At 37.1% G+C, this 27,572-nt stretch overlaps 2 protein-coding genes across 2 annotated transcripts; both read right to left on the reverse strand.

Annotated features, from left to right (window-relative positions):
• Positions 1 to 17,192: 17,192 nt before the first annotated feature.
• LOC142178293 (serine/threonine-protein phosphatase 7 long form homolog) lies at positions 17,193 to 18,931 on the reverse strand. The gene is made up of 3 exons (XM_075247623.1): positions 18,366 to 18,931; positions 18,146 to 18,242; positions 17,193 to 17,375 (listed from the first exon to the last, which is right to left on the reverse strand). The coding sequence occupies exons 1-3, from the start codon at positions 18,929 to 18,931 to the stop codon at positions 17,193 to 17,195; spliced, it is 846 nt and encodes a 281-aa protein (XP_075103724.1).
• Positions 18,932 to 25,026: 6,095 nt separating this feature from the next.
• Positions 25,027 to 26,350, reverse strand: LOC107800320 (abscisic acid receptor PYL4). Its single transcript, XM_016623478.2, has one exon. The coding sequence runs from the start codon at positions 26,034 to 26,036 to the stop codon at positions 25,395 to 25,397; it is 642 nt and encodes a 213-aa protein (XP_016478964.1). The 5' UTR covers positions 26,037 to 26,350; the 3' UTR covers positions 25,027 to 25,394.
• Between the last annotated feature and the right edge of the window lie 1,222 nt (positions 26,351 to 27,572).

Below are 27,572 nucleotides of genomic sequence, written 5' to 3' on the forward strand. Positions count from 1 at the left end.
ACGACAATCGGCACCATGTAAATATCAAGTCTAACCTCGAAAAAATAGTGGCGAGGCTAGATGCTTCCAAATACTTACCACACAAATATAATAACATAATTTAACGACTGAACAATAAGTAACATCGTGAATAACAAGAGTAACAAATATCAACAGTTGAAAAGTATTAAGCATGCTTTTCTGGGACATAAATAACCATAACGCCGCTCAGATATCGAAATAAAAGATAACATGCTCAAATAACGTTGCGTGGACTCCCATTAGCATATAAGGATGTCGAGTAACAATTAATAGTTAAAATAATATTTCTAAATGAGTCAATAATAAGAATGCATGCTCAACCGGTACAATATCTATGTACCCTGATAGACAATCCATATATCAACATAATCTGATACATAATCCATGTATCGATCAGGTATAAAATTCATGTACCCACCACGCTCACAGGGCCCAAGGTAACATGGGTAATCACCTGATTCTGGAGGGACGGATCCAAATCCAAGCGCAAAGAGGGGCATAATAACACCCCTCATAAATCAATATCCGATTATCATGTCCAATATATTGTAACTGTATTTCATCCACATGCTTACTATTCGTGCCAAAATTCTTAGTCCAAATCACGTATCCATATTCAAAATGTATGTATATGCTCAAGTATTATTGATAAAAGGTGCACAAAGACTTAATAAATATCATATGGATATGTGTTAACGAAATCTCTATGTAACTATGGATAATTATGCAATTTCACATATAAAGATTAAGTTCCCTTGCCTTCACAATTAATCACAAGCCTAGGCATGATTTCTAACATGAATAAGAGAGCAACGTAGTCCCATAAGTCAAATAAATTATTTAATATTGAGCACGTAGACAAAACAAGGCGTACAATAATCCAATTCTACTCCGGTTATAATATAAACTTGTTAAATGCATATACGCTCGCTATCACGTATATACAATACCCCCAACACCTTAAACACCTAGCAAATAATTCAAATCTAGAGGTTTCCCTTTTAACAAGATTAGCCAAGAGATTCACCTCCACCCGGTAGCTTTAAAATCACCAAAAGTGCAAATTCCTCAAAAATTCAACTCTAAACGGCTCGAATTTAGTTAAAATAACCCAATAACGTCAAACAAAGCTATAGAAATTGATTCCAATCTTATCAAATAACAAAATATCAACAAAAATGTCAACCGGGGCTCGCTTATTGGAACCTGACAAAAGTCACAATTCCCGACTATCCATTCGGATACAAATCTAAATAAATAAGTTTCATTCAAAACCAACTCCAAATCGGGGTTCAAATATCCATTTTTCACATTAGAAAAGTTTTGCCAAAACCCCCAATTTTTCTCTCTTAGATTCACCAATCAAATGCTAAAATCAAAGATAGAATAATAATTAAATCCGTATACAATTCACAAGACAGGCGATATAAGTAATGCCTTCTGATCTGGAGCGCGTGTACAATATTAGCTAACTCCATACCCAAGATCATATCAAAATCCACCATACTGATGGTAGGCTATAATCTCGGGTTTTAGTCGATTATTGCACTCTAATTTACTGCGTTTGAGCTTTAATCACTAGTGATTTGCACTAATTGTGTATTTTGTACCTTGTAGGAGTGATTCCAAGCTATGTAGATGTTATGGAATGAATTCAAGAGATTTGGAGCTTTGAAGTTTGAGTAAAAGCCCAAGGGATTAAGCCAGGATCGTGTTCGGGGGTCGAGGACCAAGTCTGGACGTCAAAAAGCAAGGAAAAATCTGTACTCTGAGAATCCCTTACTGCCTCGACGCGTGGTGCAGCGTGTGGGGCACCACGCTTGTGCATTTTCCTGCTGTCTGTCAGAAACTAGCTCTCTGGATTTCCCCATTAATGCCCCGCATGGCGCGTCGCCCCATGCGGTGCGCCTATGTAATTTTTACAGAGTGAAAATGCTATTTCGGCTAGGAGAAGGTGATTTCGTCAAGGCCCGACCCTACTTTGTATAAATACATGGAAAAACGTTATTTTCAAGACTTTTGACACATATTCGACCTAAGGAGGCTAAGAAGGAGTTGGAAGAACACGAGCACAAGGATTTCATCATTCCTTCCTCACTCAAGACCCGAGTTTGGATTGAATTTATGTTTTTCTATCTTTTTATCATATTTGTGATGAATTACTCCATGTCTATGGTTCATGGAGTTAAATTCGAGAGACTCACTTGAACATTAGAAGTGAATTAACTAGAGTTAAATCCAGACAATTATCTTGCACCTATCCTATCAAAACCCTATTTTCTCCCATTGACATCTTTCTTTGCTTATTCCTTGCTTCGATTGTCATTAGTCAATAGCTCTAGATTCTTAGTTAATTGTAGTTTTAATCACATAAATCTCAAATATTGATCATCTTGGATAGCAATCAAGCTAGAAACTACAATAATACTGTTTAACTCTAATCCCCGTGGATACGATATTTTACTATACTATATTTGATTAGCGAGCATAATTTAAGTGGTTTTTTGTGCTCGTCGCATACTAAGAAACAAGAGGTCAAAACCGGTCTCAAAGCACAAATGGTGACCAAACAAGACCGATATACACGATCCACCACAATAGAGTCAACTGCACATATAGATACATGAACAGAAAAATGGAGAGGCCTACGGGATAAATCCAAATATGATGCAAAATATGATGACACATATGAATATGTAGAGCCAGGATCAAATAGAACTTATGTATCTCTGTGAAAGACTAAAACAATACATGTGATAACCGCACCATAGGCCTCCGCCTCGAGCCTACCCAGAAATGCATAATGGCGGGCCTGACTTTTGTCTGACTGACCTCCACCTCTGGGGCGTCCCCTTACTGCCTGAGCTCTCCCTTTAGCTGGTGGGGCTGGTGGTTTAGCAACTAGAACTAGAGTCACTTCCTGACAACCTGGCTGTGTTGCGCCTCTACCATGTCTGGGACAATCCCTCTTGATATGCCCTACCTCTCCATACTTAAAACAACCTCGAGCTGAGAATGGCTACTAAATCTGAGGGTGCCTATAATAACCTGAGTACCCACTGGAAGAACCCTTAGTTGAAGGAGTACATTAGGAACTCTGTGCTGGTAGTGCACTGAATGAAGATTGAACTGGAGCACTACGAGCGGGCTAATAAGCTAAAGGTACTAGCCTGCAAGGATGGCCTCTCCTAGAATGATCCCTATCTCCAGACGAGGTACTACTGAAACTGCCAACATACCAGGTTTTCTTGCCCCTAGCCACCATAGCCTCCTTGCCTTGACCCTGCATGCGCTCAATCATATGCACTATGTCCACAACCTGAAAGAATGTAGTACCAGTCTCCGCCTCTCTAGCAGTCGATATCTTGATAAGAAAATTCAACCTCTCAATGAACCTCCTCACCTTCTCAAACTCGATGGGGATCTGGAAAGCTGCATGATGGGATAGCTATATGAATCTCATCTCATACTCCATCATAGAGATGCGACCATGTTGAAGGTTCTTGAACTGACCATGCATCTACCCCCTCTTTGTGAGGGGAATGAACTTCTCTAAGAAGAGATGTAAGAATTGACTCCAAGTGAGTGGAAGTGACCCTGATGGCCTGCTATACTCATATGACTGCCACCACCTTTTGGCTGGCCCCTGAAGTTGAAAAGTAGTGAATGTGACCCCATTGGACTCCACGAAACCAAGATTTTGGAGAATCTCCTGACAACCATCTAAGAAATCCTATGCATCTGCCAAAGTATCACCATCATAATGTGGAGGACCCATCTTCCTGAACCGATAAAATCTCTTCTGCTCCTCCTTAGACATAGCGGCCTTCATTACTAGATTAACACTAACTACAGGAGGATGTCCCTCAACCTGTACCAGTCCTGGCATCTGATAACCTGCCGCAACCTACTCGGGAGTGTGAGTAGCTAGAGTATGTGCCCCTCCCCCGTCTTGAGAAGTAGGCGGTGCCACATGAAGTACTTTATTCTGTGCTACACCCTCCACAAGACCAACAAAACAAACAAGGGCATCCTTAAGTACTGGGGGTAGTAATAAACGTCTCCAGGACTTGAGCTAGTCCAACTGGATCACCCTGATTAAAAACCTTCTCCTCGACCGGAGCTACTGGTGGCTCCATAGTGGCTGCCCTAGTAGGAGCTCTAGCTGTCGTGCGGACCCTGCCTCTACCTCGACTATCGCCTCTCACAACTATAGCCTGGGGGGCTGGTGCCTACCCAACTGCTCCAGATAACCGTTTTCTCACCATATGTGAGAGAATAGAAATACAAGCATTCAAACTTCAGATCAATAAGCCAAACGATAAAGAATGAAAGAAGGGTAGTTTCCTAAGATCCTGTAGCCTCTCGGAGATAAGTACAGATTTTTCTATACAGATCCACAAGACCCTACTGGACCCGCTTGTGACTTTGAGACCTACACAACCTAAAGCTTTGACACCAACTTGTCACGACCCAAAATCCTATCTCAAGGCCGTGATGGCACCTAGCCAAACTTGCTAAGCATAAACAATAAATAAAGTCCATTAGTATTACTTTTTAGCAGAGATATATAACAATAAAAGATGAAAATAGTCTAAAAATAGTATTAATATCTGATAAAAACCCAAGCACGACCTAAACAATGGCCAATACAATACGCCCCAAGACTAGGTGGCACAATTACACAAGCAAACTATGGAAATAAGATCAAGTCTGTATGCATGTCAAGCTGCCTGAAATACAAATAGACAAAAATATATAAAAGAGACATGGATTCAGGAACAACGAAATAGATCCACGAAGTGCAGCTCACCCTAAATCTCCGTGAAATTTCCTAGCTGAATCAGGAAGCTCTGCTAGGACTCACATGAGGACCTGCAAAAAAAGATGTGCAGAAGCGTAGTATGAGTACACTACAATTGGTACCCAGTAAGTATCAGGTCTAACCTCGAAGAAGTACTGGCAAGGCTAGATGTTTCCGAATACTTACCACACAAGTATAATAACGCAATTAAAACAACTGAACAATAAGTAATATCATGAATAACAAGAGTAACAGATATCAACAGTTGAAAAGTATTAAGCATGCTTTTCTGGGACTTAAATTACCATAATGCGGCATAAATATCAAAATAAAAGATAGCATGCCCAAATATCGAAGTCGGGATTCCCAATTAGCATATAAGGATGTTGAGTAATGATTAATAGTTAAATAAATATTTTTAAATGAGTAAATAATAAGAATGCATGCTCAACCGGTACAAGATTCATATACCCTAGTAAACAATCCATGCATTAACATAACTCGATACACAATCCATGTATGGATCCGGTAAAAAATCCATGTACTGACCAAGCTTAGATGGCCCAAGATAATATGGATATTCATCTGACTCCAAAGAGACAAATCCAAATCCAAGTGCAAAGAGGGGCATGATAGCATCCCTTATAAATCAATATCCGATCATCATGTCTAATATGCCATAACTGTATTTCATCTGCACGCTTACCATTCGTTCCAAAATCCTCAGCCCAAATCACATGTCCGTATTCAAAATATATTTATATGCTCAAGAATCATAGATTAAAGGTGCACAAGGACTTAATAAATATTATACGTATATGTGCTTAAGAAATCTGTATGTGACTACGGATAATTATGCAATTTGACATATCAAGAATACGTTTCCAAGCCTTCACAATTAATCATAAATCCAAGCCTTGATTTCTAACATGAATAATAGAGCAACGTAGTCAATTGATAATGCAGGCAAAACAAGGCACATAATAATTCAATTCTACTCTTGTCGTAATATAAACTTGGTAAATGCATATATGCTCGCCACCAGGTATATACACTACCCCAATACCTTAAAAACATAGCAAACAAGTCAAATCCTTGAGGTCTACCTCTTAACAAGGTTAGCCAAGAGACATACCTCCACCTGGTAGCCTTAATATCTCCAAAAGTGCGAATTCCTCATAAATCCAACTCCAAAAGGCTCGAATCTAGTTTAATACACCCCAATAACGCCAAACAAAGATATAGAAATCAATTCAAAATAATAAAGCTCCAATCTTTATCAAATAGCAAAAAGTCAACCGAAAAGTCAACCTAGACCCACTTTTCGAAACCTGACCAAAGTCATAAATCCCGACTACCCATTCGAATATGAGTCCAAATAAATAAGTTTCATCCAAAACTGACTCCAAATCGAGGTTCAGATCTCATTTTTCACTTTAGAAATTTTTTTCCAGAACCCCCAATTTTTTTCTCTTAGATTTACCAATCGAATACCAAAATCAAAGATAGAATCATGAATAATAATTAAATCCGAGTCAAGTATACTCACCCAATCCAAGTTGGTGAAAATCACCTCAATCGGAGCTTCCAATCTCAAAATATAATAAAATGAGCTCAAATTCCCGAAAATGACAACGTATAATTCTGCCCAGTGATACCTTTCACGAATACGGCCAAGCCTCGCGTTTGCGAAGCACAACCAGCTCCACCCCCAAAAATACCCAACACGAACGCAGTCTTCCACCCACAGATGTGATGCACAAGGTCCACTAGCTTACACAAATGCGGTCGCCTTCCCGCGAACGCGAAGGCCAAATGCCTGGCCAACTCCCAATCTGCCTTACGCTACGTGAACGCGATGCCCATGTCGCGAACGCAAAGGCCAAGCTGCCTCATCCATCACGAACATGACCAAGTGTCGCAAATATGAAGAAGAAAAACATCTGCTCCCAGAATAAGCCTTTGCAATCGCGAGACCTGTGGAGCAGACCTGCTCCGCGGTCGCGAAGCACATCAGACACCAACAATCTTCAGTAGCTCATTGAAGCTCGAATTGATCTGAAATCCATCGGTAACACTCCCGAGCCATTAGGGACCCCTTCCAAACATACCAACCAATTCCAAAACATAACACGGACCTACTCGAGGTCTCAAGTCACACAAAGTAACATCAAAACTACAAATCGTACCTCAATTCATGTTTAATGAGCTAATCAACTTCCAACTTTCAAAACCCATGCCAAACCATACCTAACCAAAATGAACCTATTCCAACCTCCAAAACGAAAATCAAAATCTGATTACCTCAAATTCAATCTTCGGTCAAACCTATGGACTCTCCAATCCTACAAATTGCCAAAATCGGCAAATAACACCAAAACATCCTAGAAACTTCCAAATCTAATTTCGGGCATAGGCCTAAGTCCAAAATCACCATACAAACGTATTGAAACCATCAAAATACCTTTTTGAGGTCGTTTTCACAAAAATTAAACCTCGGTCAACTCTTACAACTTAAGCTTCCATAAATGGCACTAAGTGTTCCAAATCACCCCGAACCTTTCTGAAGCCAAACCAATCAACCCCGCAAGTTACAAAACAATACACATACGAGAAACATCAAATAGGATAACAGATATCAAATACACAAAATGACCGGCCGGGTCATTACACTTACTGGATATCAATTGCAGTGTACTCATTCTACGGTTCTGCATATTGTTTGTGCAGATCCTCAGGTGGGTACTAGCATAGCCTCTTATTGAACCTAAGCATCCACTAAGAGAGTTAGGGTGAGCTACACCTCATGGATTCATTTCACAATGCCCGAGTTCCTATCTTTTATTATCTCCTATCTATTTTCATTCTCTTAGATGGTTTCGATTATGTATTCAAACTTGTACTTATTCAGTAGTTGCTCGAGTACTTATGCCACCTAGTCCTTGGGGGTTGGGCTGTTTTGGTCGTGTTTGGACCATGTTATGATTGTATAAGATATTTTACTATTTTGAGATTACTCATGTCTTTATTTATCATATGACTATATTAATTATAGGAATATGGACTATATTTTATCGTTTGTGAGCTGGCTTGTGTAGCAAGTATGGCTAGGCGCCATCACGATCTAAGGTGGGATTTTGAGTCGTGACATATTTCAATGCTTCCAAATAGAAATATTCCTTTTGATTGAACACCAGAACCTGAAAATGGAATCAACAACATTAGTTGTTTAGTGAAATAACAAGGTGTAGTAGACGAAATGAGATCTTGATTATGCAAATCTATTAGTAATTGTGTGTCATTGCTAACGCATAATAAGAGAATCCTAGTTTCCAAATCAAGCCATATGTTGCTTGCATAAAGAAAGCTTTAAAAAGTAACATATTTATTTATGCGAAAGGAAAATGAATGCTTACTTGAGGATTGATCGAGGACGAGCCGAAGATCCTCGCCTTGCATCCAAGAGTGATGGGCACCCCAATTGATATACATGTTGTCTGGGAAATTAGCCTCAACCAAGTGAAATGCAATAGCTGAGATGAATAAAGCCAAAGAAAGAAGTTGAGAACCTGCCATTTTGAATATAGAACACTTCCCTTGTTTCTTTTTAGTTCTCCAAACTAGAACTGGAAATTGCGTGTCTTTGGATTTGGAATATGTAATGTTTATATAGGTCTTAATCAAATAATGCCTTGTTGAGGAATCCCTTGAGCATGTAGACCTAGTCATCAGTTTGATGTTGTTAGCAACAATCTTTCAGAACACTAAAACCCAAATCTTTCACCAAAATCACCAAAATATGAATAAATCAGAAAACTGTGATTTTTTTCAAAAACTTTCAACAACAGATAAGATATTTCATTCTCATATATCATGAGGAAAAGTACAACTCTATGCCTACCTGTCAATGTGCATGTGAAGTTATGAATGTCACAAAACCGTGTAGCATAAGAAAATGCATCTCTATGCCTACATGCCAAGTATGCATGTCAAATGTAATGCATCACAGTGATGAACTCATGTGCTCATGCACTCGGCAATCAGCACTCTGCGCTCACTGCTGGTATGTCACACTCTGGAGGGGCGGATCCTGCCCAAACGCTAATATAAGCCAACATGGCATGTTACGGTGTGCAGCCCAATCCCATAATCATCACTCACAATCAGGCCTTCGGCCTCACACAGTCATCAATCTCTCCAATCTCTCGGGCTCACAAATTTCATGCCAATCAGCCCAAATAATGATATATGATGTAACAATAATGATAGCAGAGACTAAGATATGATATGCAAATGATGAATGTTATTGAGTATATAATTGCAATCTAAGAAAAGAACTCAACAACTGAAATGACCTTAGTGGGCCGAACACAATACAAAAGCAAATGGAGAATGTGCGGTCGTATCCTTTGCTCGCTTTATTGCATAAGGCTAATATTATCCCTCGTGATTCTGAAATGTTGTCTGATTTTGAAAAAGAAGCTGAAAACTTTATATGCTCAAAAATCTTAAAATCCAATAAGTGAAAGCAATCAGACGTTGTGCTAAGTATAATTGGCATGACATCCTTTGGGAATAGATATACTTGCTCATCCTAATTTAGGCCTCATTTGTTTGTGTATTTTTTTTAAGATTAAGAAGTTTGAATCTGAATGTATATCTCAATATCAAGATGTGTATTAAGATTAAGATATTTAAATTTGAATACACATTTGAATATTAAGATGTGTATTAAGATCTGAATACTAAATGATTAAAATTGTTTGATTTTTAACATCTGAATGTATAAAATTTATCTTTATTTAAAAATTAATAAACATAAATTCAAATAAAATACGAATTAATCTAATATTATATCAATAAAATATATAATTTTTTTAAAAATATGACAGTTGCTGATGGTTGTTGGGACCAAACACACACGCAAGTATACGTGGCCGTCAAGTAATAAAGTGACTCGAAAGTCGGATGTTGAACCCACAGAGATTTAGATTGATCGCTAACTAAGAAAACTAAAATCAATTAGTTGTCCAAGATAATCAAGAGTGATGTTCTTCTATTAGTCTATTATTGCGAAAATTAAACAAATAACAACTAATTTAACTAGAATGCAAATGGGTATGATGAGACTTTAATTCAGAGGAGATGAAGATTTCAGGGTTGTGGTTGGTTTAACAATCCTATTAAGTTCAATAATCACACTCGTTAATCCGAATTATCTATGGTTGCTATTTGACCGGATCGTTTATATGAATAGCATGTTCCCACAATAATATCTGTCTATCCATAATATATCAACCATATATTCCTATGATATTGAATCTATCATGAACGAATATACTATGGCATTCAACTAAGCAAGACTGTTAGGTATATTCCTACCCTAACCGCGAAATCTTTCTCCGAGCCACGGGTTCAGAAACAAGCTCTCTTTAATTCTACTTTAATCTAAACACGGCTTTCCCAAGCATAGCATAAATAGTAGGGTGAATTAGTAGCTACAACAATTCACAAGTTAAAACTAGAATTAAATAAATAACCACAAGATGATAATCCGAATTAACAGAGATATAATTAATAAACGTTAATAATCATGTCAACCACAACCCTAGAAACTAGAGTGCTTAGCTACTCATGTTCGTAGCAATAATTTTCCAAGTATTTTGTATAAACAAATTATAAAAAAAAAAGAAAAGAGGAAGGAATGAAGAACTCGATGATTTTCTCCTCCTTAGAATGCTCCAAACGTCTTCTCCCTTCCAAAATAGTCTCCCTAGGTCTACGGTGTGTCAAAAGTCCTCAAAATCACGTTTTTACATGTATTTATACCAAGTAGGGTCGGACCCAGACGAAACACCTTTTCCTGCGCGAAATAGGACTCTGGCCTCTGTAAAATTTGTGCAGGCGCACCGCATGGGCGACACACCGCGCGGTGTGCTTGTGGGGAACTTCAGAGAGCATGCAATTTGAGGGCAACATCAATTTACACAGCCGCGGCGCGCTACGTGGCGCCCCACCCGACACCGCTGTGGGAATTTGAAAAAAATGTAAAATACGAAAGTTGTAGCCCTTTCAAATAGCTTTCCAACGATATATTGTGGAGCCCAAACGAAATTTTTGAGAGAAAAGTTATGTGTATTTTACTGGCCAATGCGCAGTACGCCTGCTCGATTCTTCGTTTCGTTCTGAAAGTGCACTATCATCCATTGATCACCGAACACGATCCCAACTTAATCCTTGGGTTTTTACTCAAACTTCAAAGCTCCAGAATAGCTTAAATTCTTTCCATAACATCTACATAGATCGAAATCACTCCTACAAGGCGTAAAACACACATTTAGTGCAAAACACTAGCGATTAAAGCTCAAACTCAATTAAAGTACAGTAAATTAGAATGTAATAAGTGACTAAAATACGTAATTATAGCCTATCATCAGTGGTGATGGCTAATGGTAGCGCTTGTCAATGCCGACTAAAGGTAGTGGTTGGTGGTAGATTTGGTTGATGATGGTGGTTTAGGATAGTAGCTGGTGGTGATTGGTAGTGGTGGCGATTATGATTGAGGATAGTGGCGGTGGGTGGTGATAGTTAATAATGGCGGGTGGTGGTGGTAGTTGTGGTTGAGGAAGGTGGTGGTGTGATGGTAGTTTACAATGATGGGTAGTGCTAGCTATGGTTGTTGATGGTGATGGGGTGGTTAGTTGTGGTAGTTGAGGTAGATGAGTGTTGATTGTGGTTGAGGATTATGGTGGTGGGGGTGGTGGTAGTCGATGATGGTGGCGGATATGATTGAGGATGATGGTGGTGGTGGTAGTGGTGGTTAAATATGGTGGTGGTGGGGGCATTGTGGTAGTTGATAATTGTAGGCGGTGGCGACAGCTAATAATGAATATGGATGATAGCATCTTAATGAAATTAAGTCTATGTTATAGATCTTAATCATACATACCCATTAAGTGGTTGTGAAATAAAATAAAAAAATACACTTAATGATTAAGATCTGAATAATTAAGATTCAGACTTTAAAATCAAACACACTTAATGTCTGAGATCTGAATGATTAAGATTCAGACATCCATTAAGTAAAAACAAATGAGGCCTTAGTTAGGAATAGTCATATCTAATATTTGCTAGAAATACACATAAAACAATCCTAACTAAATTTAGCCGTGAATGAAAAATTTCTCTTGCTAAAATTTAGGTGAGTGCGTATTACTTATGAACAGTGGTGGCGTTAGAAATTTTGCAAAAGGTGTTCAAGGTTTAATATATATCTATAAAAAATAACTTTTGACCTATATACATAGTATAATTTATTATATAATCCGTATAATTTTCGAACGAAGGGTGTTTTAAACACCCTTTATTCAATGTGGCTACGACACTACTTATGAAGGTTAGCTAGAGTTATTTTCCTATTTAAAATGAAGCTAGTAGAGGGGAAATATTTGCAAGTCTACTTCATTAAGGTTGGCTCAATAGATAAAGCACAAAATTATTACATTAGTTTGTTCTAGTAACCTGACCTATATATTAGGCAATAGGGAATATGGAAAAGAAAATGCATTTACATTAGAGTCTGGAACCAAAATATGGTTCTTTTGGACTCAAAGAACGAAAATATGTGAAAAAGAAATTTAGTGACCAAAATATGTATTGCGTTTTTTGGAACCACGCTATACTTTAACGGCCTTTTGGCCAGTTAAGTATAGCGTTTTTTCAAAGAACGCTATACTTGAATTAATTTAAGCGGGAAAATATATACATATTATATGGGCCCACAAATAATTCTTCAGTGCTTAACTGACATAACAATAATTCAACTGGGTATAGCATTTTTTTAAAAGACACTATACCTCAAATAATTGAACCCCCGGGCTGGTTTTTGCCTTATTTAAAGAGGTGAAGGATTTTGTAAAAATCCATTCACAAACATTTTCAAGTCTTCTGAAAATTTTTCTTTGATAATTTGTTCTTCATTTTGTCATAATGTCTTAAGAGCGAAGAATTAGGGTTTCATTATATTGGGGGGATGAAGTTGTGGTGGCGAATAACTCAGTAAGCTATAGTTTATCTCCACAGTCTCATGTTAAGTTGCCACTTACAATGGAGTACGATAAATTGGTATCGTTGATATGTAAAAAAAAATGAGTGTGAGCAAACGTTTGGTGAATATTAAAATAACCAGAAGATATCCAAATTTTGTGACTCCGCAAGGGGTTGCTTGTTATGCTGAGTTTAACATCGAAGACGATGAAACTCTAAGAGATTATTTGGGGACTCGGGGACTCCGGATGAATACCAGAAATTTATTGTGATAAAAATATTAGAAATGTACGTCAAGGCTGAAGAAGTTTGCAATAATGAGGTTGCGCAAAGTAGGAAAATTCTTCAATTATCGGGCGGTTATTTTGGAGCATATTTAGCCGAACAGGTTCCAACTAAAAGAGTTTGGCCGGATCTAAACTTATCTCCACGGGCGAATAAGGAGCGAGGAAATAATTTCTCTCCTAGTATACATAATCCACAAGCCAAGTGGTAAACTTCAATTTTTCTTTATGTTACGATGTATATTTTTATGTATTGTATTTGTATTAATACTCATATATTTCACAGGGGGTACCGACCAAATATGAATTTTACGAATTATGAACCAATGGCCAGTTGGAATATGCCTAGTTTTGGTATGTTGGATCATGGTGGTCCATCCGGGAGTCAGCGTCAACAAGATAATGTGCATCATAGGATATCAACACATTATGATTTGTAAGTGAATATATAAAGTTATATGTATTGTTTGGACCAATTTCAGTAACTCATTATTTCTTTGGTTGTGTAGTGAAAACGAGCAACTTGATGGTCCTGTCCTCACTCAATTGTCCGAAGACGATGTATTTACTCGGAATCTGGCAGATGCGCAGAGTCAGGAAGAGAATAGTGATTATGACAACAATGTCGATTAATCTGGAGATTACACACCCTTTCCTGATGAGGGTGATGATGAGGACAAAGAGAGTGTCGAACCTGATTTGACGAGGGAGCATGCTCCACCTCCCGTTATACCAAGAGTGTACGAGTCCCACGTGCCATTTCATTCAAGGAATATTCCCTACCTTGATTATTTGCCAAGTACGCCGGATGTGGATGCCCTCACAAGGGATATTGACGAAATTCGAACAGTAATGTGGGATGAATCTAGACCAACGGTGCTGTCAAAGGGCATGTTTTTTCCTGATAAGGCGCGCCTAAGAAAGGCGGTGAAAATATACAGTGTAAAAGAGTGCCGTGAGATGACGGTATGGGAGTCATCTCCGGATGTATACAAGGTTATTTGCCGTATATGGTTTACGGGTTGTAATTGGATGTTGCATGCGATAAAGAAGAAAACAAATATGTGGAAAGTGGGTAAATGCATTGGCACCCATAATTGTGAAACGGACACATTCAATGGGAATTACTTCAACTTGGATATTGACTTGATTTCTCTTATCTTGATTCCACACATTGAAGCGTCCATAAGGTACAACATCAACGAGTGTATTACATCCGTCCACCAAGAATATGGGTGTACTATTACCAAAAGAAAGGCATATATCGGGTGCAAACGTGCGTTTGAAATTATTTATGATGACTGGGATAAGTCATTTGCATATCTACCCAGGTACATGGCCACATTGCAACACTTTAGCCTCGGGACTGTTGTTGAATGGAAGCTTGAGCGGAGTGCGGGAATACTAGAATATATATTCAGATACGTGTTCTGGGCATTTAAACCAGCAATTGATGGTTTTGTGCATTGCCGGCCGGTAATATCCATGACGGTACTCATGTCTATAGAAAGTATGATATTAAGCTGTTGATCGACGTTGCAGTAGATGCTAATGGACAAATATTTCCCCTAGCTTTTGCCATATGTGCCAATGAAAGCCAAGAGACGTGGATGCTATTTCTGAACCACTTGAAGGAGCACGTTGTCAAACAATGTTCAGGTATTTATCTAATATCTGATCGGCATGGCGGTATTTTAAGTTTTGTAGAGCATTTTCCTGAATAGAAGGAACCGCATGCATACCACTGTTACTGTGTGAGGCACCTAAAGGCCAATTTTCAAAAGAAATATCTAAACAAGGAGTTGCATGATTTAATATGGATGGCTGCAACTGATCACCAGGAGTGCAAATTCGGGAGGCGCATGCAATCAATCAGGCAGGAAGATGAAAGAGCCTATCATTGGTTGATGCGACATGAGCTTGAAAAGTGGACATTTCATGCGGACGGTGGCAGACGATGGGGAACCCTGACTACAAATGTGTCAGAGTCTTTCAACGGGTTATTGAAGTCTGCACGTGGATTGTCTGTCACTGCCATAGTGCGGATATCATTCAAATAGATGACGGAGAGGTTTGTTAAAAGACATAGAGGTGCATCGGAATTGATGGAGAGGGGTGTTGAATTTATGCCAATCCCAATAAAAAGATTTGACAAATACAGGAGGCGAGCACATTAGCATTCATTTTTATAATGTTGCAATGAGCAAAATATTTTTGAAGTTCGCACCGCTATCCATCAAAACCGGGGGAATAATATACACACCGTAAATGAATCCAGCAGGTTGTGTTCTTGTGGGAAATGGTCCATCTACCACATGCCGTGCTCACATGCCATCAAGTTATTTCAACATACAGGTTTAGGGCCAACCAACTATGTTGATAGGTAATACAGTGTTGCTGCATACTTAAACACATATAGTAGGCAGTTGCAGCCAGTGGGTGCTGAGCATTATTGGCCGCTGGAACCATTTAAAATGGTGTATAACAAGGGCTATTTGCGTAAGCTACAAGTGCAAAAAAGAACACGTATACGGAACCAAATGAATATTGGTGATACTGTTTATGTGTATAAATGTGACATATGCTCGCAAACAGGAAACAACTGTCGTAAATGACCTTCAGCTGGTTTGGGTGGTAGTGGTAATCCAGCTCCTGGTGGAAGTTCATCTAATGTGCCCAACTATCAAGGATACACATAGTGTTTTGTTTATCTTGTTTGTAATGTGGTTGTAATAAGTGTGTGTACTTGTTTATTTTGAAGAATATATGAAATAAAATTATGTTTCCATTGCTGTTAAATCTTATTGATATTCAACATTAATACTTCAGTACAACAATCTTAAGTAAAGGAGTTAAAAATTAAAATTTAAAGTGATTTGGAGTAGATTTGAGCAAGATTTGAATTAAATTTCAGAAAAGACGCAATTGTTTGTAGACGAATCTACAGAATAAGACTTAAAATTTTATATACAACCTCCTTATACTATTTCTAACAAGTATGAAAAAGTGGATCGCCTGCAAAAGATAACTTCTGAAAAAGCTGTATTGTACCCGAAATAATCTTTAACACGCGAAGCATAGTGTGGTTAACTACTACGTTATGTGGGTTGTCGTGTCGATGTAAAAAGCTGGTTGCCTGCAAAAGCTGCTCGCCTGCAAAAGTTATTTTATACCCGAAAGAATCTTTAATACGCAAAGCATAGTGCGGTTAAATACTACGTTATGTGGGTTGTCTTGTCGATGTAAAATGCTGCTCGCCTGCTAAAGCTGTATTGTACCCGAAAGAATCTTTAGCACGCAAAGCATAACGCAGTTAAATACTACGTTATGTGTATTGCCTTGCCTATAAATAACTAGCGCATTTTAGTTATTATCTGCGCTTAAACAAAATAAATAGCAAAACTTTCCATAAAAGCAGGGCATTTTTTTTTGCATTAACAAATGTCTGGACGCAATGACCAACCAATGTGCTATTGTGGCAAACGCTGTATGATGAAGTCATGTTGGTCTGATGGTCATGTTGCGCACAGATATTAGATGTGTGTAAATAGGTTTGGAGGCAATGACGGAATTTATTGTAATTTTGAGGAATGGTATGATGAACCCATTGAGCAAGAATGCTACAAAGAATCTTTGCAGTATATTTGGAATAAGAATTGTGAATACCAACGCCGTGAGTCTGAAATGAAACAAGAAATTAAGGCATTGCAGGAGAAACTAAAAGAGGCGGAAGAATAAAAAAATAAGCTCGAAGAGAAATTTAAGTGGTTGAAGCAGAGAATACTAGGCGGTAGTGACTAAACAATGACATGTATGTGTTGAGTGTAGTATTTTATCTTTATGTTTTTCGTGTCTTGTATTTTTATTAGTTGTACTTAATTTAAATTATATTAAGTTGCTATGTTTGTGTTTGTATTGTAGTATTAAAATAACGAAGAACCGGAGAAATAAAAACATAATGCACATATAATATAAACAATAAAAATAGTTTTCATTATTTACTGAATGTCATATGTACATAAAATACAAAAAAAAAATCAATGTGTCCCACATCCTTTATGCTTTAATGCAGCCGTTGGCCTGAGGCACATCCCATCCTGCCCGGCTACACTATCAAGATCATCCTCATCACGACGCCTCTTAATCGGAAGATGAGCTGCAGTATGATCGTCAGTAAGGCTGGCAGGCTTGGTAGAAGGGGTCGTCAGTGCAACAGTAACCTACAGAATAATGGAACGAACCGACCGCCAACGCGATGACCGGGATTCCCGACAATAAGCCGGTTAATGCTGCGGTACCAGTCGATATACTCATGCGCACTAGCCATAAGCTCGGGTGGAGGGGTGGAAGAATCTGGTCACGCCGCTGGTCCCAAGTCTAGATTTGCGCCTCTAGCCATGCCTCATATGCCTGGTCAACTTTCGAATGATCATGCCGCTGGTAATGTGTCCTAACCCAAGCGGGTAGTGGAGGTACAAGTTGTGGTCAACCAAACTGGAGAAGGACTTTCTCGGTGGAATGATGCTCGACAATATCGAGACATATCAACGGGACAGAAGAGCTCCAGATAAGTCGCCCGGTCGAGCAATAATCGGGCAAACCAGCTATTAGCTCGTCGATGTATGGCCTCCAAATGAACTATTACGTAAAAATAGGAACCGTGAGTATACAAAACACATATCTAACGCAGGCCAAGTAAAGTTAAGTATAGAATTACTTGCGCGTCCTCCAGGAAATCCAATAAATCTCTGCAATAGGGGAGATTATGTCGAGCCTCGTACTCGCGTTCGTATCCCCGCATCTCAACCCACCTCCTAGCCAAAGGGAGAAACGGTGGAGGTGGTGCAACCTGAGCTATGGGTGGTAGAGGTGGCTGAAACTGTAGGAACCGCTCCCAGGCCCAAACCTAATATACAATTTGGACGTAAAATATAAGGTATATTTTTATGATGTATGTTATAATGAAGAGAGTATTTGACTATGTTTTCACCTGCAGCAGCGGCATAAATCCTGCAACGTCTCGCTTGGAGCCCATGCATGCCTGGCACATCTGCCGGTACAAGTAACCAAGAACAGCAGCATCCCAGCTGTACTGATGTAAATCATCTAGCTGCTCAAGATAATGAAGAAATCTCAAGCTGACTAGGTTACTCGAAGTGTTCGGGAACAATATGCCTCCAAACATAAGCAGCAACAGCGACCTCGTGTACCACATAATATGAAGCTCTGGTGTATCATGAGTAATGTCATCATGCATGGCCTCCAAATGCAGCCGGATGGGCGTCAACGCAAGACGACTAGCCCCAACCAATACACCATCATCCTCTGGCCGGAAATCGGTGAGCCGCTGCAACGTGTCCAGGTACTGAGCTCCCGTATAATCTCTCATGCCTTGCGGCAAAGCAACAGCAAGTCCATTAATCGGCAGCCCATACAGGACCTCCACGTCCTGCAACGTGATAGTGGCCTCGCCAATGGGCAAATCGAATATGTGCGTCTCTGGTCGCCACCGCTCTATCAAAGCAGTGATCAACGACCAATCCAGTTGCAGCCGGCCGATCTCAATAATCCTATAAAAACCTGTATCCTGCAAGTGTTTGACTACACAGGGATGGAGCTGGTGGTCCTTAAGAAAGTCCCACATACCGTCTCTTCTCCTAGAACGTAAAGTCTGGGCCAATAACTCCCCCTCCCATATGTAAGAAGACCTATGCTCGGCCTGTAGCAGTAGTAGCTCTAGAGAGGAAGGTCTGGGATGCAAAGGCGGAAACTCCATGACGAATACAGTAAATTGAACAAAATTAATTACATTATTTTTCTTTTCCACTGTTTAAATATATTGCAATACCTTGAATATTAAATTTTATTCGATATTTTTACTATATTGTTAATTAGGTTGATACATTTTTAATATTATAATTTTATATTTTATACGTTACTTTAATATGTTAGTTTTATTATTTTATATGTTAGTTTTATTAATTTATATGTTAGTTTTATTATTTTATATGTTTGTTAGTTATTCACCTATTTTTTACTATATATGATTTAATTATTAAATATTCACATTTTTGGTTCCGGACATAATATTTGAGGCCCAGTAGTAGCAATGTATCCTGAATTCTTATGTTCATGATGAGAAATTTTTTTCGAATTTTTACTCAACAGGTCTGTTATTTTATATGTTAGTTTATTATTGTATATGTTAGTTTTATTATTTAATATGATAGTTTTATTATTTTATATGTTAGTTTTATTATTTTATATGTTTATTTATTTGTTACTGACTTATTTTTTACTATACTAAAATTAAATAATTTATTTTCATAACTATACAAGATTTAATTATTAAATATTCACATATTGGTTCCGGACACAATATTTGAGGCTCAGTAGCACCAATATATCCTGAATTCTTATGTCCTTACGTTTGTTGACTATAATTGGAGATAGTTTGTGTTTGAACTATCAGCTTTTTGACGTATTTTTGGGAATAAGAGATACTTAAATTATCTAATTTCTATAACTATAAGGATACTACGCTAAAGAGCACTACGTTTTACTACGCTTACATTACAAATACGAGCACTACATTAGGTCACAAGATACCACTATAGGGAACTAAAGTAAAAATTTATCTAGTTTACTAGTCTTTTAGCAAATTAATAATCTAAACTGGATAAAAACAACAAATCAATTTAATCACAAAATAATCACGAAATTACATATACCATAGTAAAAAGTAACTAATTAATATTTTTTTAAACAACTAATAATAATTTCTCTATTTTACAAAAAAATTTAGCACACTAATACTATAGTCCGGATAAAAAATAACAAATTTGTTAAATCGCAAAACAATCACAAAATAACATAGAGCGCATAAAAAATAACTAATATGCATTTTTATATACATTTTAACAAAAACTAAGTCGAAATACCTCAATTTAAGATTTTTAGAAAGTCGAAGATTTTGTGATTTTGAGCCGAAACAAGCAACAACGTCCGAGATAACACCTTAGCTAGCACGTGGGACCGAGAATCTTTACTTTTTGTGGGACGAGTAGGCTCCACTCAAGCTTTTTTGGTTTGAAAATGGAGGGGGGACCGTATGTTTTTTTAAATTTGGGGGGGGGGGGAGGGGGATTCTGTTCTGTTTTGGGGAAGAGGAAGACATCTCTTTATTATATATATAGCGTCTTTTGTTAAGACGCTATATATATATATATAACATCTTAACAAAAGACGCTATATTTTCCCGCTTAAATTAATTCAAGTATAGCGTTCTTTGAAAAAACGCTATACTTAACTGGCCAAGCGGCTGTTAAAGTATAGCGTGGTTTCAAAAAACGCTATACATATTTTGGTCACTAAATTTTTTTTCATATATTTTTGTTCTTTGAGTCCAAAAGAACCATATTTTGGTTCCGGACTCATTTACATTAGGTGGTCCATTTCTTGGTTGTCCTTGAAGTTCAGACCAGAAAATAGAAATCGAAAAATTAATGCAGCTGCACTTGCCTAGTGCATACAACTACTAATTATCACATGACAATTTAATTATACAAAAATTAACAAGGAAAAAATTTGCAGATGAAAGGGCATTGTATTTTCATAATCTTGTCATAACTAGAAAGAGTGCTCGAATCTTTATGCATGATCCTCAAGCTAAAGAATAAATATCTATCTCTCCCTTTCCTGCAAATTAGTCGGAAAGTAAACGATGGAAAAAATTCTGATAGGAACAGCTTTTCCTTTAATAGGCTTTAGTGACACGAATTCGTAAAAATAGCACGGGCTAGCCAGTTTTCGGACTGGTCATTTAAAAATAGCCAGCGTTTATAAAGTTATTGAAAAATAACCACTATTTTGCTGTAACACGGAAAGTTTCAGCATAATATACTGGAGATCGATGCACCTGTGTATGAACTTACAGCATATTATGCTGGAACTCCAACACGCGAAAAGTTCCAGCATAATATACTGGAGATTGGAGTACCTGTGTATGAACTTCCAGCATATTATGCTGGACCGGTATATTATACTGGAGTTCCAGTATATTATGCTGGAGTATTTTCCGGATTTTGAACAGTGTTTTTGTTCAGATTTATCTTTACATGAAAAGTGGCTAAATTTCGATTACTTCTAAAATTATGGCTATTTTTGAATGACCACTTGTAAATTTGGCTATTTTTGAATTTCTCCCAACGAATTAGTGTTGAGGCCCAATGCGGATACCACGGGTAGAAAAAAAAAATAAACGATGCATAGGCTTTCTTTCAAGAATGTCCACAAATAGTTTCTCAGATGAACATGTAGCTCATTTTATTGGAACCCGTCAAACTAGTTATTTACTTTTCAATATTTGATTAAGAAAGCCAAAACACTCAGATAACATTATTTTGAAGAAGACTCTCCGAGTAATTCGTGTGATAGTGGAGCAGTAGTATTTTAATTTGCACAATTGCAACAATTTTAGTGACAGTTTCATGTGCTTGGTTGTTTGACCAAAAAGGAACTGAAGGAAGTATTATGAGCTTTGTGGGCAATGTGGGATAAGTACAAATGTTATTTTATTTATATGATCCTTTTCCTAGAAGATGAAAGATCACCGCGATCTTCAGACTTAACTTTCGTAGTGTAATTCACTCGGTCCTTTCCCCACTTTATTTATATAACGAAAATTTTAAAAAATTTATAGAAAAATATAGAAATAAAATACTAAGAGGAGCAGCTATGATTTACGAGTCTTTGTGCGAGCCGTATGCAATAGGAGTCGTGCATAACAAGAATGAAACAATCAACCCATTAATATTAGAAGATCCAATGGATTCTTCCAATGTATCATTTTTGGGTCTAATGAAATTCATAGGTATAGGAAGAAGGCCTATTAAATAGAGATTTTTTTTTTATTTTGACCATATTTTGATTGTTAATACAATATATAAGCGGGGCGGATTTAGGGGGTGGAAGGGGTTCACCCGAACCCCCTTCGCCGAAAAATTACATTGTATATATAAGGCAAAATCTATTTTTTACCTCTATATATTATGTTTTGAAACCCCTTAATACAATTAAAGGCATAGCTTATTGGTTAAGGTGGCTCAAAATCTTTGTGAGGTCATTGGTTCAATTCTCACTAGTTATAATTTTTTTAATTTTTTAACTTTTTTTAAATCCCTTAGCAGAAATTCTGCCTCCGCCTGCCACGGTATGTAAGGAACCTTGTGAATTGCGTGAAAGTAGAATACTCCAACTTCGGTGATCAAAGAGTTTTTTGCGAGCCGTATGCGGTGGGAGTCGAGCGGTAAAGAGGAAGGTTCGCGTCTATATATGCAATTGATCAAAAAAGATTGTACATGAGATCTTTGTAGATTTTTTTTAAAATTCAAATTGTAAACTATCAAAGAAAAATATTTCTTAGGAAAATGGCATATATATATATATATATATATATATATATATATATATATAATTTTTTGGGAAATAGCTTAATTACTAATACTTCCTCCGTTTTAATTTATGTGAATTTATTTTTTTTAGTCCGTGTCAAAAAGAATGACATATTTTCTTATTTGAAAATAATTTATCTTTATATAATGATTTATAGCCACACAAATATATGTGTCTCATTTTACATCATAAATTTAAAAGTCTTCTCTCTTTCCTTAAACTCCGTGTCAAATGAATTCATATAAATTAAAACAAGGATTAATAGGTAGACAAGAAGCAAGAAGCACGAGGATCATTAAAGTCGCTATTGCAAGTTGGCGTTGCAACTTGCATATTGAAACCGTTCTAGACTCTTTATTTTTCTCCAACTTACATATTATTCAGAGGCAAAAAGACAATAAAAGAGTTGAGGTGAGAACAGCAAAGCCGGTGCAACTTGCACAATCACTGTCCCTTTACTTTTTCAATTTAATGACTAAACAATTCCCATATGATAAATTTAAAAATTTGCAACTTGTTGTTTCTTTATTGAATATATATCTATCAGCTAATTGGTCTCTTCTTTTTTAGAAAAAGTCGCCTTCTCCAACTTGCAGAGTATCTTGTTTGATTCTCGTAATGTTATCTTTTATTTTTTATTTTTTTATTGTTTATTGTTTATATAATATGAACATGTTCCAACAACCTTAGGCAACTTGCATCCCAGCTTATGCCTCTAATAATGGAAATTTTCTAGCTAGGTTGCACATTTATTTCTCTTTTTTTATGTTTTATTTTTTTGGGGTCAAATTTATAAACCTAAGTTTCTTCTGTTACTATCACTTAATGTACCACATAGACATGCTTCTTAAGAAAATATATATGATTTTGAGAAAATATCGATATGATTGATGCAACAAATTTGCTTACTGCAAAAGTGAAAAAATTGTTATATATTATATGTTGAATTTTTTTTGGCTTTTACGTATATTTTTTTCTTCATATTTTGATCCTTGTTAATAAAAATTCTAACTTTACCACTGATCAGGAGCGTAAGTATATTAAATTTCAAACAACAAATATGAAGAAACTGCTATCGTGCGTGTCATTTATAAGCACTCTACTTCTATTTGCTGGAATCCTTAATCCACATTAAACTAGCTTTGACCATAGATTTTCAAATTTATTTTAAAAAATTTGATGTAGGTGAAGTTTGATTTGAAGATGAAAATGTGTTTGGATCTGTTTTGAGTGAAGTTTGGTTTGGAAAAATATGAAACATGACTTATACCCACAAGTTCTAAAAATTATCACAAATATCCAACAGTACCATTATCAATAACATTCATTATATTATCACAAACCATAGTCCTGAACATAAATAAATTTGATTTTATAATGAACTACATGATACACTATCAGATGACCGAGAAGACGCAGCAACATCGTTACAAAATAATAAATGGTGGGCTCTTTTATAAAATATAAAAATTTGGGACAATTTTTTAAAAAATACAATAGTGATATTTTGGCCCAAAAGCTGGTTTTGGGATTTGGCCAAAATGTAGGCAAAATATATGGCAAAACATGTGTTTGCCAAATAAAATCCAAGTTTATTTTATCAAAATCTATGGCCAAACGGATCCTAAATTAATGAATTATATTTACTAGTAACTTATTTATATCAAAATTAATGAAAAGGGTACGTGCATCGTACTTAATTTCACCGTCTTAATATGGGAACCTGTGGTTTATTTAATTTAATTACAGCTTTTAGCAACCAATAGAATCGACCATTGGCTGTATTCAAGAGTCGGCTGAATTAACTCACCTTCCTACTGCGCTCAAGCTATATATATTTAATGCATTTATTCTAAAAACAAATCATCCAAATATCAAACGACCTAATTAACCTCGTCTTAATTCATTCTCCTAATCACAAGTTCACTACTAGTATTTGATATAGTTAATATTTGAAGAGTTAATAGTATTACTTCTAATATTCATTTCTTGTTCTTAATGACCGGCTCCTATAGGAAATGACATGTTGAAATCAAAAGACAGTAATGGTACTTTTAGTATGCTGTATAGATACATATTTAGATTATGTATTAAAAAAAAAGTAATTTTCCTGTCGTAAACTTGGTATAATACCGTGCTCTATTTCTAGGTAAAATTTAGCTAATTATAAGGGCGGCTGTATATTGAACAAAATCCTTTTATTTGTGAAGGCATCATTGGACCAACGAGAAAGTTGTCTCCGTATGATCTATAGGTCACGAGTTCAAGTCGTAAAATTAACCACTGATACTTGCAGAGCATAATGCGTTCATTTCTCTCGAATCCTGCATGAATACGAGATACTTCGTACCCCTGACATCGAATATATGACTCGAAATTAATTCAGCAAATAAACACTCGAAAGAAGATCCATACGTTTCCAATAAAGAATAAACTACATTAAGATAAAATAATGAACACCAGTATTTGAGAAAATTTTGCCCTCTGAATCCTTTTTATTTTGCACAAATACACAGACAAAGTTAAAACATAGAGCAATGAGGCAAAAAAAAAAGAACCAAGTACTTAATATAAAGAGAATGAAATTAATTCCGTAACACAAGATTTAACCAAGAACTTATCTTCAACAAGTGATGACAACCAGGAGATTATAATACGCACATGATCTGAAAAGGTGCAACGATTTTCAGACCATTGCAACCCCCAAAAAAATCATCGCTTAAAAGATCATCATCAGAAGCATCATCGATCAGTTATCGATCAGTTTTGTAAATATATTCTATATTTCAAGAATCTTTTCTTCTGTTCAAGTTAACTGCGATCTGCGATAACGATGTGAGGTTGCATTTGACGATGGTATCAACGAAAACACACGTTTCATCTCTAGTATTACCAGGTGGTATATCAACAACGAACGATTCAACGACGATGGTCGTCCCGTCACCAGACGGTTCCGAGTGGAGCGTGGTGACGGAACGGTAATTCGCGAGTCGGTGGTCTCCACCGACTACGCTAAAGCTGATGACATGGCGCTCGTCGTCGAGGATCTCGAGCCTTTCCGTGCTGGACGCAGCTGGAAGGCCCGAGATCACGCGAACCTCGCGGAGAGTGCCGACATCACCGTCCCCTACGATGACGTGGCAGCTCTTGACGAAGTGCTTGTATGCTTGCGGATTGTCGAAGCGGCGGACCACTGACCATACGGTGGAGACGGGGGCGGAAATCCGCTGGATCAAGGCGGAGCAGCACTGGTCGGGACCCACTGGATGAGTATGGAATCGGACAACGGAATCTGGGACTTGTGTCGTACAAGGTATCGGCATAGTACGCCTTGGTAATTGCTGGGATTGTTTACAGGCAAAATCAGGAGTAGTGTTGGAGCTTACTCTTTGGAGTAAAACAGATGAATCTGGAGAACTAGGAGGCATTTTTTTGGCTAAGTGTTATTAGATTTTGATCTGAAAGAAGAGCTGATTCTTTTGCTGTAAACTGTAAGCTAAGGGTGGTAGGCTAATGGGGCTCTTCTGTTATGGCTAGAAGTGTCTCAGTTTTTCATTTATATAAACATACAGTAGACAGCTAATTATCTAAGAGAGAGAAGGAAGAGAGTTGGTTGAAGTTGCAAAAGTAAGAGGAAGAGGATGGGTTCACGTGAGGTTGACAAAAATAGTGGGACTAGTGGGTAAATGAAAAATGGATCAAGTTGGTGCATAAAAAAGAGGGCTTAAAGGGGTACAGAGATAAGATATGCACCCCTCTTGTCCGCCCCTCTTCCCAATAATCAGTCCTTCTGCGGCCAGGTTCATTTTTTTTGTTTTTGGTCAGGTATTTGATATTCTTAAATTCGAATTTGCATCGAAAAGTTCTATAACGGAGAAAGCGGTCCCCTGATAAATGTGATTTTATAGTTGGGGTTCAGATTCGAAATCTTTAGTTAAATATGCAACAAGTGTTTACCATTCCATCACATACGCCGGATTCTTTAAGTCACCACATAAGGACAATGACAAATGAAATCCGAAATCATTATACGAGTACTAGGTCAGATTGATTGTTTACGTTTTTAGTGAGCATACATAATTTAAGTATCGATTATACACGATTGTGTATATATATATATATATATTATAGGTAGGTCGGGGCCATGTTCCGACCAGTTACTATTTAGTTTAATTCTTCCTTCAAATAAATGGGTTGAACATCACGTTGACCGTTGAAGTGATAAATTTGTTTGGTCATAAAAATAAAGTTTTGGGTTAAAATTGGTCAATTTAAACTAAACAATAGGTCATAATTTAAACCGTTCAATTCAAAATTATCTTTTATTTGAATGTTTATTCTGTATAATTTGTATAATTATCGAATCAGATTAACGGGACAGCCTGGTGCACTAAGCTTCCGCTATACGTAGGGTCCGAGAAATGGTCGAACCACAACGGTCTATTGTACACAGTCTTACCCTACATTTCTACAAGAGACTATTTCTACGGCTCGAACCCGAGATGTCCTGGTCATATGGAAGTAACTTTACCAGTTACGCCAAGGCTCCCCTTCAATTGCTGAATAAGACTAACACAAGTTTTTTCTTTATTTATCATGACTGCTTAACTAACTAAATTCAAAAAAAGTGTTATTTTTTAAATTTTTAATAAGTTTTTTTGAGTTAATTCGAGCTATATAAGTTATTCAAATAAATATATCTGACAATAAATATATGTCCAATAAAATTAACATTTCAAACCTGAAGGAGTTGAGCGAGTTATTTGTTGATAACTTCGACACCCATAAGGACAAATCAAAATCCTCATTACATACAAAAGTCAGACTCTTCTCTTTTACCGCAGAGAATTAGGGAACCAATCATTTCCTTTATTTTGTTTTTCATTTCGATATATTTCAATTCTTCATTGATTTCTCTAAAGCCAAATGCTGTTAGGCTACAGCCGACCCCTGACTTTATTAGT

This window comes from Nicotiana tabacum, chromosome 24 (genome assembly GCF_000715075.1).
Source record: "Nicotiana tabacum cultivar K326 chromosome 24, ASM71507v2, whole genome shotgun sequence".
Taxonomy (NCBI): domain Eukaryota; kingdom Viridiplantae; phylum Streptophyta; class Magnoliopsida; order Solanales; family Solanaceae; genus Nicotiana; species Nicotiana tabacum.